At 31.3% G+C, this 13527-nt stretch overlaps 1 protein-coding gene across 2 annotated transcripts; it reads right to left on the bottom strand.

Annotated features, from left to right (window-relative positions):
• Window positions 1-8949: 8949 nt before the first annotated feature.
• LOC118053692 (uncharacterized) lies at window positions 8950-13145 on the bottom strand. 2 transcript variants are annotated; one of them, XM_035065020.2, is made up of 10 exons: window positions 12775-13145; window positions 12520-12576; window positions 12360-12427; window positions 11345-11537; window positions 11169-11239; window positions 10185-10260; window positions 10032-10091; window positions 9917-9967; window positions 9753-9831; window positions 8950-9251 (listed from the first exon to the last, which is right to left on the bottom strand). In XM_035065020.2, the coding sequence occupies exons 1-10, from the start codon at window positions 12853-12855 to the stop codon at window positions 9154-9156; spliced, it is 834 nt and encodes a 277-aa protein (XP_034920911.1). In that variant the 5' UTR covers window positions 12856-13145; the 3' UTR covers window positions 8950-9153. The 2 variants fall into 2 exon arrangements, with proteins under 2 accessions (XP_034920911.1, XP_034920910.1); XM_035065019.2 differs by having other exon boundaries at window positions 11169-11269; window positions 12775-13140.
• Window positions 13146-13527: the final 382 nt, after the last annotated feature.

Raw genomic sequence — 13527 nt, forward strand, 5'->3', positions numbered from 1 at the left:
CCTCCAGAAGCCGATATCAAAATAAGCCCAAATTTAATATATGGTGCTATCTCATCCCCAATACACATAATATGAAGTTTCAATTGATTATAAGGTGGTTTGCTTATGGTTCACTAATAGTAGTGTTTCTACGGCAAAATTGAACCTCAAATTAAAACCTCAAGCAACTAATATCAGAATAAGCCCAAATTTGATAAATGATGCTATCCCACCCCCAATAGACTGAATATGAAGTTTAAATTGATTCGGAGGTGGTTTGCTTATGGTTCACCAAGATTTGTGTTTCTGCGGCAAAAAAATTGAATGATCCTTCAAAATTTCAACTAATCACTCTTTTTCTCTATTTCTTTCTTTCTTTCTTTTTTCTTTTTAATAAACTGATATGATTAGAGACAGTAACCAAATGAAATATAAACTTTTTTTTTTTTGCTTAGATGACGCAGACTCGAAGAATAAGAAGATGGACGCAAACACTGAAAAACTTAAGGGAACACTAAAGAAAAAAAAAACAAAATAACATAATGATATGACCTTGTTTCGGAGCCTAGCTCTGATACCAACTGATGTGAACCTCATGATCACGTGGTCACGCAACCCACAATCAAGATTGAGATCTAATCCCGGAAAGCCGAAATAGGTCTGATATGAGTGTGACACAATGGAAACCTGCCCCAAGGCACCAACACTATTGGAATGAGTAGAATGACACCACGAAGCCAGTTAATCTTCGATAAGTCAGATTCAGTTCGTTCAAGAACTGAAGAATGCAAGAATCACTCTCACACGTTAAAACTGAAAAAAAATCAGAATAATAATCATCAAAAGCTGCCAAAATTTTGGCCTCCATGAGTTTAAATAGTTCTTGAAAAGTTAACCCTAATGGACCCCTTATGTGCACTTATTAGGAGGTCCACTCAAAACTGGCCCAAAACCCTAAACTGAAAAGCCTATAACCTGATCCAAACAAGCCTTGGACCTTAGCTCAAAACAAAGTTTTAATTAAGCCCAAACATGAAAGAAAATAATAAAAATAACTAATATGTCATTAAATACCACCAGCCCTTCTTTCCTTGTGTAGCTAGGATGAATAAGGAATCCTTATAAGAAAAGGATTCCGAAACATTAACGAATGACTGCCATACTTGTAGATTATATTGTAGCTCATTAAAGATCCTTGTGGAACTAGAAAATTCTCAAAACCAGCTGCCACATCCTTGTAGGAAAAGAATCCTAACCAAATAGGAAATCCACAAGTCAAATGGAAGTAAATAACAAAATCCGTACAGCCTCCGTTGACTAGTATTGCAGTTCCTTCCCGAACTCCGATTGACCTGAATTTTTAACCCAAGGTAGTAAGATATGTCTGGAGAGTCCACATAAAATATTATCCCGATCCAACGGTCAGATTGAGAATTATGATTGTTGCCGTAAACCTGGATTGTTGCGCTTTTTATGCCAAAATCCGAATCTGACCTTACTTGGGTCTATCACATGGCTGAACCGTATCAATTTGGTTGATTTTGAATTAATCATTATAATTTGTTTCGGTTTGTTTTCTCTGAAATTATCACAATCTTAAACAAACATCTCGATATTTTGATGGAGATTGATTTTACAAGCTTCTATTTTTATTATCATATCAATAAAGTAAAAATAGTTTTTAAAAAAAATTGTTAAACTTATTGAAATCCATGGTTTTGGACACGGGTTTGGTGGGTTTAGTCACGAACCTTAAGTCCATCTAATACGTTATTTTTTTTTAATATTAAAAAAAAATATCATCTTTAAAATTCAAATTACGTTTTTTTACTAGTCGTTCAGGTTAGTTTTGGCCTTGCTAAGTTGGTTGGTCACATCGGGACAACTTCCATATAGGTTAATTTTAAACATAGTCTAGGTAAGGATTTGATTAACCTAATATATGCATTTGATTAAAAAAAAAAAGGAAAAATATATTGGCAATAAATATTAAAAAGATTTGCTAACACTAACTAAAGATTAAGCTAAAAAATTGAAAGATAAATTGGTATTTTGATATTTTGGTCTCGTGCCATAGGAGCCATTAAAAATATTATTTAATTTTATAGTAAAGAATTTATTTTTTTTTGTTAAAAAGAGTAATAATTTAAATTTTATAAAAACAAAATAATTTACTGATAAGACTCCTTCTTTTCTTATTAATATTTTCACAATTTTTTTATGTTTTTTATTTAGTAAAAATTCAAAAGCAATAATAACAAAATATACAAAATAATTTGGACAATTTGAAATAATAATAAAAATATCTCTCAAATTAAAACATTTTGATCTTATTAACTCATTCCATTTTTTTTTTTTTTGACATTTTGTTCCATAGTTATTTTCAACAATATCTTATCATAATCATAAAATGAAGTTTTAATTAAAAAATATTATTCTAGTAACTTTAACTTGAATGTATTACATAATATAGAATAACACATCAATCTTGCATTTTTGTGAGAAACTTTTTGACTATGTTATTAAACCTAGCCTAGAAAGTCAACCTAACCCTAACTTAACCTCTTGTTTGGTCTAGGTTTAAAATCAAATGAGGTTAAAGTTATCCTGATATGACTCAATTGACATCACAAGACCCAATTGCAACCTATTCAACACTTGGTTTTGACTTTTAAAATCTTAATATGGTATCATTATAATTTTTTAAAAATATTAAGATAAAAGTGTTTTGAATTGATCTAGATCAATTTAAGTTAACCTGCGAAACTCATTATTCAGGTTATTAACCTTGAGTTTAATAATTTTCTTTACATGAAAATTTTTTCATTGAATTATATGAAAATAAAAATTGTTATTCTTAAATAAAGCCACTTTACTAAAATTTGAGGGGAAAAAAAGAAGTTTTTGTAAAAAAAAAAAAAAAAAAAAAAGCTTACTAATTTTATAAAAAAAAAATGACATAAGTTTTTAACATATTTTTTTATTAATAAATTATGATAAAATTTAATTGAAATAGAAGGGGAAAAAATGATTTCCTTTACTTGGGGCGTGTTTGATTGCAGAAAAGTGAATTCCTGGAATTCACTTTCCTTGTTTTCCCATGTGTTTGGCAACAATATGAAAAGTAGTCAAAGGAAAACTGAATTCCAGTCAAACTGAAAAAAGCAATGTTACCAAAGGAAAGTGTTTTCCTTCTGTTAAAGAAAGGAAAACACTTTCCTCTTTTTTTCAGCTCCGTTCATTTTCCCATACACAGTGAGAACTTTTTCTTCAAAATCACAGTCTCTTTTTCTTCAAAATCAATTGGAAGCTGAGCAAGAACAAGAGTATTTTTCTGGACCAATTAATTTCAGGTATTTTTTTCCTCTTTATTTCCTTTATGTTTTTATCTTCTTCTGCGTAGATCTGTAAAAATGATGGCATAAATCCTTTGATATTCTTGATAAATCTGCTACTGCTACTGAAATATTTTTTCCATAACATTTTCGTAACTCTTCATCTTATGTCGTCACATTCCACAATTAAAACTAATCAAGCAACCTAAAAAAACACATTTTTTTGTTACTGTTTTCTTCTTCATGAATCACAATTGGCAACTCACTAACAAAACAGAGAGACAAAACCGGGGGGGAGATAACTGTGAACAGAGAGAGGCAAACGGTGGGGGGGCAATTTCTGTGAACAAGTAAGCAAAACAGGGGGGCAATTTCTGTTAACATGGAGAGGCAACGCGGTGGGGGGGATCGATTTATGTGAACAGAGAGAGGCCAAAACAGGGGGGGCGATCGATTTCTGTGAGAGAGACCAAAACCGAGGAGGGGGCGATTGATTTCTGTGAAGGGGGGTGATCGATTTCTATGAGATCAAAAACGGGGGGCGATCGATGATCGATTTCTATGAGATCAAAAACGAACGGGGGGGATTGATTTATGTGAGGGGGGTGATTTCTGTTAGGGGGCGATCAATCTGTTAGCAAAGAGAGACAAAATAGGGGGGGCGATCGATCTGTTAGCAAAAAGAGACAAAATGGGGGGGAGATTTCTGTGAACTTTTACAGTGAACCCTTGCTCTCTTTTACAGTGATTTCTGTGAACTTTACAAACAAAATAGGAACAGGGGAAATGGGGAATGGAACAATGTAATTGGGGATGTTAATGGAGAATTATAAAACCGGTTATAACAGGGGAAATGGGGAATGAATATAACAGGGAAAATAGGGAATTATAGAAACCGATAGGTTGTGGGGAATGGGTGGGGAATGGGAGAATGAGATGGGAACAACGAAATTATAACAAAACCCTAATAAATATAAATTCATGTTTTCTTTTGCTTTGATTAATTTATGATTAATGTTTGATTATATTTCTTATATATGGATAAATTTGTGTGACTATGCTGGTAATTATATGGATTTCATTGCGCGATGTCTATTGATCGTTGTGAACTTATGAAATGTATAATTTTCAAAACGGTTTTATCATCGAGAAATTGAATGTTATGGTCTTAAATAATATATTTTAAGACCTTGTTTGTTTAGGGAATCAGATATCATTTCCATAACTGTTATACATTGTCCGCTTCTTTCAGCATAATTTATTGTATTAATTGTGTAAGTATTTTATATGCCTTTTTAATATTTATTTCCCTAAATTTTTAGGTTTTGTTATTAGAAAACTTCACTGTCATGATATGGATAGTAAGATAATTCATGCAGCATGTATAGGAGCAGTTGTAACTGTGATAGCTACAGAGGTAGCTATTATTGAACAAGAAAGAAATACAATTTATATACTAAGAGAATCATGTATAAATGCAATTGCTCAATGAGAATTCTATATTGACAGCATTTTAAATCGAGGTGATAGGCATTGCGTTGAACAAATTCGTATGAAACATGTTATCTTATATAGATTGTGTGATGTTCTTACAAGTCATGACCTATTACAATCAACTCAAAATATGTCGATTAGGGAGCAAGTAATATTGTGTTCTAACAAATTGTAGGCCAAAACCAAAGATTTTATTTTATTAGTGGTATATACTATAGGTCTGTTGAAACTATTCATTGTTAATTTAGAATTGTTTTAAAAGCAATTCTTAAGTTATACAAACACCTTATTAAAGATCCAGATGATACAGTTCCAGCTGAGATAATGAATAATCGAAGATTCTATCCTTATTTTAAGGTATGAGAACAATACCAATATTTTTATACATTAATTAATTACATTTAGAAGTAAAGTTTATAAATTATTTTTTCATGTTTATATAGGATTGTGTGGGAGCAATTGATGGTACCCATGTTCCTGCAAATGTTCCTGTTGAGATTCAAGGAAAGTTTCGAGGTCGAAAAGAAGGAACAACACAAAATGTTTTAGCAGCTATAACTTTTGATTTGAAGTTTATATATGTTTTAGCTGGCTGGGAAGGAAGTGCACATGATTCACGGGTTTTAGGTGATGCATTATCAAGACCTAGTGGTCTAAAAATTCCAGAAGTTATATAATAAAGTATTGTATTATATGCAATAAACATATAAAATGTCTTATCAGATAAAGATAGTAATAGGTTTTATTTTTTTTAATTTGTAGGGAAATATTATCTTGGTGATGCTGGTTACGGTATTCTAAAAGGAATCATTTCTCCTTTTCGTGGAGTTCGATATCACTTGAATAAGTTTACAGAACGTTCTCCAGAAAATGAAAAGGAGCTATTTAATCTTCGACACTCTTCATTGAGAACCGCTATTGAGTGCGGGTTTGATATTTTAAAGAGTCGTTTTAGATCAATTGATGGAAAATCTTTTTGGTCTTATGAAACACAAGTAGATGTTGTGCTTGCATGTTGTATTATTCATAATCACATAATGGGGGTTGATCCTTATAACTTTATTATGGAAGAAATATGTTCGGATAGTGAACCAATTAGACGAATAATTAACTTAAGTCAACGGGAAGAAAGGGAAGAGAATAGAGAGTGGATAATAAAAAGAGAAATGATTGCATCAATCATGTGGAATGACTATAACACTAAAAGAAACTAGTAATTAAGTGTTGATTATGTGTTTGTTTTTATTATATCTTGCTTGAGTTTGTATTATCTTTGTTATGTATTTTAGAGTAAATGTTGACTTATTATAATTTCTTTTTTAATTATTAATTGTAGTTTTTATATGAAATTTATTAAATCTAAATATTATATGATTTTATTTTGTATAAATTTGTAATTTCTTTTTTGTAGAAATGAGTTCCACGCATAATGAAAAATGCAAGGGCAAGCACTTCACATGGTCTAAGCCTATATCTCACATGTTGCTTGAGATATTAGCTAAGGAGGCATTTAAAGGAAGCAAACCTTTTTTCCACCTTTAAAGCAGAATCTTTTGTTAAGGTGGCTACAGAAATCAGTCAAAAGTTCAACGTCCAATGCGAGCCTAAGCATGTGGACAATCATCTCAAGACTGTGAAAAAAAAAAGGGAAATAATAACCAAACTTAAAAATAAAAGTGGCTTTGGCTGGGATGATTGTTTGAAGATGATTACAGTTTCGAAATATGTATATGATGAAGAAGTAAAGGTATAATAAATATTATACTCTTTGTAATTTTTATATTTACTTTTGTTTCTAAAATGTTATACAATGAACTAAAAAATTGCATATTCTAAACTTTATGAACAAGCATATCCCAATCATGACAAGTTTCTCAACAAAAAACTTGATATGTACGAGGCAATAGCAATTATTGTTAGAAAAGACATGGCAACCAGAAATTATGCCAAATTATATGATGATGTCAACTTGGAAGAGAACACTGAAGAGCAATCAATTTCAATTGAAAATAAAGGTGAATATGAAGAAAGTTATAAGGGAAAATAAACATCTTCCTTTAGTACACAAAAGAGGCAACATAGGAAAAGAAATCGCATGTATGAAGATGATGGTATTGAAAAGTTGTCTAAACAGATTAGAGATGTAGTATTTGCAATTCAAAACCTCAGCAAAAATCAACTTGATGTTAATGTGCTGTATACAGAAGTGATGAAAATTGAAGGCTTTGATGAGATCACTCTTGGGGATGCATTGATCATTTGGTCCAAAATGAAATGTTGGCAAAAGCATTTATGGCAAAAAATACTAATTTGAGGAAAATTTAGGTTCAAAATTTTGTGAACCAACACTACTACAAGCCTGCTTGCTAAGATGATTTGACTATGTTCAAAATTTAGGTTCATATTATGTTTGCTATTTGACGAGTATGTTTACTTGTTTAATTCGGTCTAGCATGTTTATGTTTATAATTTGAACTAATATGTATGTATATGACATCGAAACTTAATATTTATGCATGGCTATGTTTGATGTTAGATATTTATATTTATTTCTTGATGTTTATTTGATATATATTAAAGGGATATTAAATAGATAATTGCCTTTACCCGTACAAAAAAATATTTATCCAAAAAACCTATAAAAATATTTTTGTATGTATTTATCTTTTAAAAAATTCTTCATACCAAAAAAAAAAAAAAAACCCAAATATATAACTCTTACCATAAACTAATTTGGCTTTCTTCATATGATAAAAAACTTATTTTAAGCTTTTTAAAATTTTGAAAAAATATATATTAATAAGTTTTATGTAAAAAATATTTCACAAGCTTATTTCTTTATAATATGATATGATATATTTAGTTATATTTTATAAAATAAGCTATGTATGAATATAGAATATAACAAAAAAAAATTCATCATTATACTTTTTAGATTTTATTTTTTTATTGTGAGTGATTAAATATTTTATATATATTAGATAAACTTGAAAAAAAAATTTAATTCATTAATAAATTATTTTCCATTTTATTTTCATAACATAACCAAACACTAAAAAATATTTTCCAGTTTATTTTTTATTACACTATAAAACATTAAAAAATACTTTTTCTAAAATTCACTTTTCAGAAATTTATTTTTCTAAAATTTATTTTTTTAAAAAAATAAATTTTCTACAAACAAAAGAACCTAGTATGGGGTTCGTTAAGGGCCTCTCTTATTCCGAAAAGAGGACAGATACATGTTCTAGGGGGGGCCACTGCGCGTGCGACGTAAAAAGGGAGGTCATGGTGCCTGGACATTTTTCCTTGTTTTCGGCATGTTTACTGGCCGTCTCCTTAAACTAAAAAACCTTTTTTTTTTCCCCCTCTAAAAATGCATAGAAAACCCCCCCTCACGTTAAAATAAAAAAACTTCAATATCTCAAATTAAAGGCTCAAAAATTAAAAAAACCACTCCATTTATTTTTTAAAATCTAAACATTAACTACTTTTTTCCATGAAAGATTAAAAATATTTTAATAAAACTCATCATATTAAATAAAAATAATTAACACCAAGATTAATTTTTTTATTATTAAATTATAATCAACTGAACTATTTTCTTTTCTTTATTTGCTTTTCAATAAAAAAAAAATTTCATGGACTCAAACATAAACAAAATAAAATTTTAAATAAAAATTAAAATACTAAAACTTAAACTTATTTAATAGTGTGATTGTGATTGCTTTGCTTTTCAAATAATTTTTCATACCAAAATATATGCCAATAATTTTTTTTAATTTTTTTAAAAATTATTTTTGACATCAACATATCAAAATAATTTGAAAATACTAAAAAATATTTTAATTTAAAGTTAATAAAAAAAATAAAAAAAATTTCAATTTTTTTCAAAAACACTTTTAAACATAGAAACAGCCTAAAAGTTCAAAATAAAAAATGCTCAGAAAATAAGAAAAAACACTGTTTCAATTATCAATATTTTCTTTCATAGTGTAGTGTGAATGTTGGAGTTTATTTTCTTGATCTTCATTTGAGCAGCGTAGGCCTTCAAGTCCACGGATAGGGGGCAGAGTCATCATGTCTTTCAATTTCAACATTGATGTTTCAATCAGAATATTATGTATTTTGCTAGACAAAGTTCAAACACAAAAAGACGACTTTTTATTACCTTGCAAGAGGAGCTGTATCGGACAGTCCATGAGTTGATGACTGGAAGCTCATCTGCTAGAATGCACAACATACATAGCATACAGACCAAATAAAAAACTTAATCAATGCAATTTATTAGGGAAACAGACAACTTGCACATGCAGATTTAAGGATATAAACAATGTGCGAGCTCTCAAACACTGGTATGTGGCCCCTGCTGTCCACATTCCTCCATTTTCTGTTTCATCTTGTACTGCAAAGTTGCAGGAGCGCAGTCCAATGGCGTTTCCCCTATAAAAGAAGCAATGCGTTCGTATGAAGTAGAATACTGGGGACCAACATCACTCACAACCAATCACAAGTAAGTTTATCTTGGTTGATTTTAAGAAATTATAGTCCTTGGCCATCCAATCAACATCATCATTCCCTACAACCACATTTAACCTAACTTGCAGAGTGCAGTTTAACTTTCTTTGTTGCCCAAGATAACTAAGAACATGTACTAGAATATAAATCTTCAATAACAAAATGATTACTCCGTAATTCTCCTATGACCACTTTGTGTGCAACCTGAAAGAGCTATTAAGCACATTTCAAAATTTCAGAACCTTAAAAGTATGTCTGGTTGCTTTCTGCATTCAAATTCATTGAGAATTTCAGTGATTTTAAAACCGTTGCACCATAATGTCTACACATGCCTTGCAAATCTTATGTGATTCCCTTATCTAATCGAACAGTATAATGAAACTGGGCACCATAGCAAGACATGATGCTGGATATAAGACTAATTACCTTGCGCATTCTTATAGTTCATGCTTGCCCCGGAGTCCATAAGGATGAACGCTATGTCAGTTCGATTAAATAGTGCAGCCTAAGCACAATCGATCCTTTCATTAGTGTAATACTTTTTACGGAGATACAAAATATGCAATGCAGATAAAGTGAGAGATTGTTACCAGATGTAGCAAAGACATTCCTTGCTTATCACGATAATTTGCATCCACACCCTGCCAAGATATCAGAGTTTAGTTTCGTTTCTCATATCTGTTTTGCATTAAAGATGGTGAATACCTCACTCAAAAGCTTCTTGACTGCAACAGTATCACCATTCTTTATGGCTTCCCTTAAACCCTAAGCAGAACACATAAATGGGCACAGATAACTGATCCATGAAACTCTTATGAAAAAGTAACACCCCTTATGACTATCATAAGTCGATTATACCTCTCCATTGACTTCATAATCCATCTGAGGTTTATCTACACCACCATTTGTAATTTGGCCATGATTGAAAACCGAACTGCAAGGTTTTCACAAGATAATGAAAGACCTTAGTAGAACACAATTTCCCACTAACTTTAGATAAAACGAGAAAAATGATGCAAAAATTAGATTCTAAACAAAGTAGTCATCCCCTTTCTGTCTGTCTAGTAAATTAACTCTGGTCCTAAAATGTAATTTACATTCCCTGCAACACACAACATGCATCTATTTTAGCTCCCAGTGCCCATGCAGAGGATCATGTTTCATCAGATTTATGAGTCTGGAGTTGGAGTGGATGCAGCAGGTTTAGTTTATGCAAGTAAGAAACCCAATAGTCATTTATGAACTTATATTTCAATGTGGGACACTGTTAGATGACCAAAGGTCAAGGGTTGTAAGAAGATGACAGATGGGGAGAGGCTAGAATCTTATTTGAATTCATTTAACAAAAGATAATGCCCAAAAAGAATGCAAACCTTCACATAGTTAACTTCCATGATCTTGCAACTCCACCTGCCAACTTGAATCTCGCAAACCACATGTCTGCAAGACCAACAGTGGCTGACCAGTATGCAGCTAGTTTCTTTCACCACAAAGTAGTGGTATGGTGACGTATTTTCATCCAAAGTAATTTAATTCTTACTGAGTTTTAGGAAAGTTTCATTACAATTTACAAGATATCTAATACATGGCTCCTAATTTAACTATTTATTGATTCCACAGTATCATATTATGTGAATCTTGATATTTGAGTTAGATCTTTAAAAATGGCATCATTTGTTGCACTACTAGCATGTCACCAAGATATAAGCTCCATGCTCAATGAAGAGAACAGATATTTGCCAGGTAATAGCACCTCATTTGGATTTGCATACTAAGTCATTTTTGCTTACAACAAATCATGCGTAATGTTCTTTCACGTTTGGACTTCGACAGTGAACATACCTAGGCTTGCTGCTTGAAGTGGAGCCTCTGTTCTTCGGAACAGCATCTGTTTTCTTTGGTTTTGAATTCGACTGGGATGTGAAGGTGGACGAAAGTTTTATCTGTTACGTGATGGATTAAATAAATTACCTCCATTTATGACAGAAGGATCTAAAATCATTATAGAAAAATCATACCTGCATGGGAACCGGATCTGTTTTTGCTGCTGGTGCTTCACAGATGCATAAAGGCATCCCACACTTACACTCTATAACACCTGCAGCAGATTGATTCTGTGTTGTTGGTTCTGGTTTTGGATGTTTTTCTGTATCAATGTCTAATCTAGAAACTTTATCTGTTACGGAATCAACTCCATCAACTTTCTCTGATCTGTGTCCAAACAAAATTTATGATAACTGAATAAATATTCCACGTAAAGAAGCAAGATTTTCATTAAGGTGAGAAAGGAAGGACAAGAGAAAAAAAAAACCTTCAGTGCCCTGAGCTACATGAAGATAATCAATGTCTACAAACCACTGACAACTAAAGAAAAGAAAACATGAAGTAAAAGCATATTTTAGTGTTTTCTTCTCATTTTAAGCTTTGGTTTTCCTTTCAAATCTAGAGTTTAGGTTCATCTTATTGTAAAATATTTGAATTTCATATTCTTTGGTTCAGATACTTTGTTTAGAAGTGAATCTAAACTAAATTGATAGTATAGGAATCTTGGGAGGCATATTGCAAAAATCCTAGTTGCACAATTGAGAAGCAATAAGACCTTAAAGACAAATGATTTATCATTGACAATAACAAAAATTTTATTACTTTAAAGTATTTCAACAAGTAAGTATCCTTTTTTGTTTTAATTTAAATATAAATATTTTTTTATTGCCAGTATACATGAATTAATATCAATTACAAGTTTGATTATATGTTTAGTATGCATGTTAGAATTCTATTATTATTTTTGTATTGAAAACATGTTTACTATTAATTATGCTTTTATATGCTTATAGTTTTTAAACTCTAGGTTTTTGTTGGACATTTTTAGTTTAACATGCTCATTAGTCTAATATATATTTACAAACTTCGACTACATTTTCGCATAAATGGGCATACTCTTCGATAGTTTCTAATGCAATTTATGAATGGCATGACATGCTAGAACAGTTAAATTTAAGAATAAAAATAAGATCAAGTTGAGTGAATTACCGGGTAGAATTGTTAAAACAATCAGCACAAACTCTAGCATTCGAGAGTATCCCAAACTGAGGCAAAGCCTGAATTAATTAATGAACACACAATTCATGCATTAAGGAATCCGCAAAAATCGACTGTCAGAAACACACACACGAGGGGGGAAAAGGCAGACCATTTGATTTGACGAGTGTTCATGGCATAATGTCCTTCCGCAACAACGGCAATGATGCTACCAAAAAACATGAAAAATAAGTTAAAACAGAAGATGATAAAAATCGTGAGCAATTCTATATCAATCCATGATCGCAGCAGCAGACTAGCTTTGATCAAATCAATCCGTTCTTTTATTATCATTAGTTTTAGTTATGATGATTCAATTGATGATTATTAAAAAAAAAAAAAAAAAAGAACAAGGAGAGGAGTTTACACGACGACGGAAAGTGTTGAAGCTGCATTTGCAGACATCACAGCGAGCTGCTTCTTGAAAAGCTGGAGGCTCCGTTGACATTATTTACTCCGTCTCCGATCTCTTTTCTTTTTTCTCTTTTATCGGTCTCCGATTCCGATTTGGTTTCAGTTTCCAGTTTCAACTTTCAACTTTCAATCTTCTGTTTGATTTTCTTCTCCTCGGATATTTTCTGTATCGGGTTGTCCGATGGGATATGACCCGAATGCCCTGTTTCCTCATACGATGTCGTGTAAGGACTCGGAACCGTTTTGTGGTGAGCGGACAATTTTTTTTCTCGAAGCACTCCAAACCGCCTTTGGTTCAACTTTTTTTTATCACAAATTATAGGATACCTTGAAACGTATGGAAAAATTATTATGCTGATACTGTGTATCTAAAATATTTATATTATAAATTATATTGTAGATATTTAGAGAGTAGGCGTGTATAGGCTATTAACCTCAAGGATATTTGATTTAGTTTCATAATCAAATTTAATGTTATTGAGTTTAGCTTAATCACTAGAGATACACACATATATTAGGTTTAATATTGCCGTCAAGCCCAAGAACTATTTAAGGCTATTTGAGTCTGATATAATTACTAGACTCAAGGTTATTTGGGTTTGGTATAGTGGTCAGACCCATTGTTTTTTGGTATAGTTGATCTGACTTGGTCGTTATATTCAAAGCACTTAAAATATTCTCTATATTTATCATATTTTTCTATATT

This window comes from Populus alba, chromosome 18 (genome assembly GCF_005239225.2).
Source record: "Populus alba chromosome 18, ASM523922v2, whole genome shotgun sequence".
Taxonomy (NCBI): Eukaryota; Viridiplantae; Streptophyta; class Magnoliopsida; order Malpighiales; family Salicaceae; genus Populus; species Populus alba.

Coding starts and splice junctions, on each gene's coding strand:
- LOC118053692 (XM_035065019.2), bottom strand. CDS start 12,855: ATGTCAACGGAGCCTCCAGCTTTTCAAGAAGCAGCTCGCTGTGATGTC. Junction 9,968..10,031: donor TCAAGAAGCTTTTGAGTGAG/GTATTCACCATC, acceptor ATATCTTGGCAG/GGTGTGGATGCAAATTATCG. Junction 9,832..9,916: donor GAATGTCTTTGCTACATCTG/GTAACAATCTCT, acceptor GATTGTGCTTAG/GCTGCACTATTTAATCGAAC.